The 1,886-nt window shown below is 41.9% G+C and overlaps 1 protein-coding gene across 1 annotated transcript; it reads right to left on the bottom strand.

Moving 5' to 3' along the window:
- On the bottom strand, nucleotides 380-1,549 carry LOC110270147. Its single transcript, XM_021118831.1, has 2 exons — nucleotides 925-1,549; nucleotides 380-843 (listed from the first exon to the last, which is right to left on the bottom strand). The coding sequence occupies exons 1-2, from the start codon at nucleotides 1,089-1,091 to the stop codon at nucleotides 675-677; spliced, it is 336 nt and encodes a 111-aa protein (XP_020974490.1). The 5' UTR covers nucleotides 1,092-1,549; the 3' UTR covers nucleotides 380-674.

Here is a 1,886-nt window from a genome sequence, read left to right as displayed (position 1 = left end):
AAAACTCGGACTCTGCCACCCTTTCTGGGTCCCAACAAAACCATTTCTCAAACTCCTTTTAATTCGATTTCAAAATCATAACAATTTCAATATCTCAAACCATTTTCAATTTAAATTCATTTTTTTTTCTATAAATCAAGCTCATTTCCAACATTATAACTCTTTCCAGATTCCAATTCATTTCCAACAAAGTCAACTAACATTTCCTCAAACTCTTTCCAACATTTTCAAATCCAAGTCATTCACAAATCTCAAATCATTTTCCGAAGTCAAACTAATTCTAACATCAAATTATTTTCCAATCCTCAAATTATACTTGATAAACATTCGAATCAGATTTTCAATTTAATCTTTCATTCTCTTTTTCAATATCAACTCAATGTTCAGAACTAGCCACAGACAAGTAAGCAATCACATTCATTCAAGGCAGTTCAGTTCAACTCATAAGACTCCATAATCACCGAAAATATTTACTTGCCTAAATATCAATTTATAACAACTCCTAAGAATAAAAATGAGTTTTAGTAAAAACGCCCCTACCTCGATTACGACTTAACCACACGACATAAACTCTTTTTCTCAGAGCTCGCAACAACACAACCTCAACCACAGCAACTTTAATCTCGGCAGGTAAGAACCGAACTCAAACCTAAAGCATTAACGTTGCAAGGATCTTAGAAACATATCACAGAATAGTGACTAAAAGAAATCGGAACAGAGAAAGGCTTACTGAACCTATGAGTATTCGGGAAAACGGAACGGCGGCGACTCCGTTGACGACGCGACAGCTTGATGTCGCATGCACGGCTACTGAACTCAGCATGCAAGAACCACAACTCAGCCCTACATTACCATCATCTCAGTTACTCTAATAGGCTATGACGGAAAACTGATTTCAAAGGTTTCAGAGACGATAAAGCTTACCAAGAAGACAGTGGCTCCACCGGCGGTTTCTGGCGGTCAGAACGGCGAGGCAAAGCTTCGACGGTGACTGGGCAGTGATGAACGGCGGCACAACAGCCACCCAGATGCGACGACGGCAAGCCCAGCAACACGACGGCGATGGAAACTCCGCGCCCCCTTTCGCGCATCTTCACCCTCCCCTGTTTGTGATTCTAACGGCGGCGGCAAGAACGGGTTCGGCGGCAGAGATCCGACGAAGCTGGCGGCAATATCTCCCTCCCGCTCTGGCTCGTGGTTGGCGGCAACGGACGCGAGGTTAGTGACAGCTCCTCCCCTGCGCGCGTCTCTATCCTCCTCCGACGACAACGGCAAGAGAACAGGATGGCTTAGCGAGGCGGCGGTCCGGAGCAGCGCGGGGTGGTGGCGAGGCATGGTCTTCCTCCAAGGTCCGATGGCGGCGCGACTTCTCTTTCTTTCCCTCTCTCGGATCTCTTTCTCTCACAGCAGCGGCGACGATGGCAGTGACACCCACCGCGCCGCCTTCCCTTCTCCCCCCTCTGCTTCCTTCTTCGGTCCCCTTCCCTCTTCCCTTTTTGTTTTTTTTTTCTTTTTTTTTCTTTCTTCCTTTTGTGGGTATCTGTGTGTGTGTGTGTGTGTGAGGGTGAGCTACGGGTGAGGGTGGGGTGAGGAGAGTGTCGGTTAGCTAGGGTTTGGGGTAGATTAGGAAATTTTAATAAAGATAGGGGTAATAATATAATTTCATAAAATAAATAAAAAGATAAAATAATAATTAAAAACCAAATTAAATGTAAAGTATCCATCTTTAAAATATCTTTTAATTACCAATTTGTAAATTATTTTCAATTTAAATACCAATTTAATAAAAATTAGAGATAAGTAAATTAATTCTCCTTTATTTATAAAATAAGGTTAAAAATCTATATATTAAAATTAAGGCATACAAAATACTCATTATTTTTTTT

Source organism: Arachis ipaensis, chromosome B03 (assembly GCF_000816755.2).
Source record: "Arachis ipaensis cultivar K30076 chromosome B03, Araip1.1, whole genome shotgun sequence".
NCBI lineage: Eukaryota > Viridiplantae > Streptophyta > Magnoliopsida > Fabales > Fabaceae > Arachis > Arachis ipaensis.
This window is presented reverse-complemented; position numbering and strand designations above follow the sequence as displayed.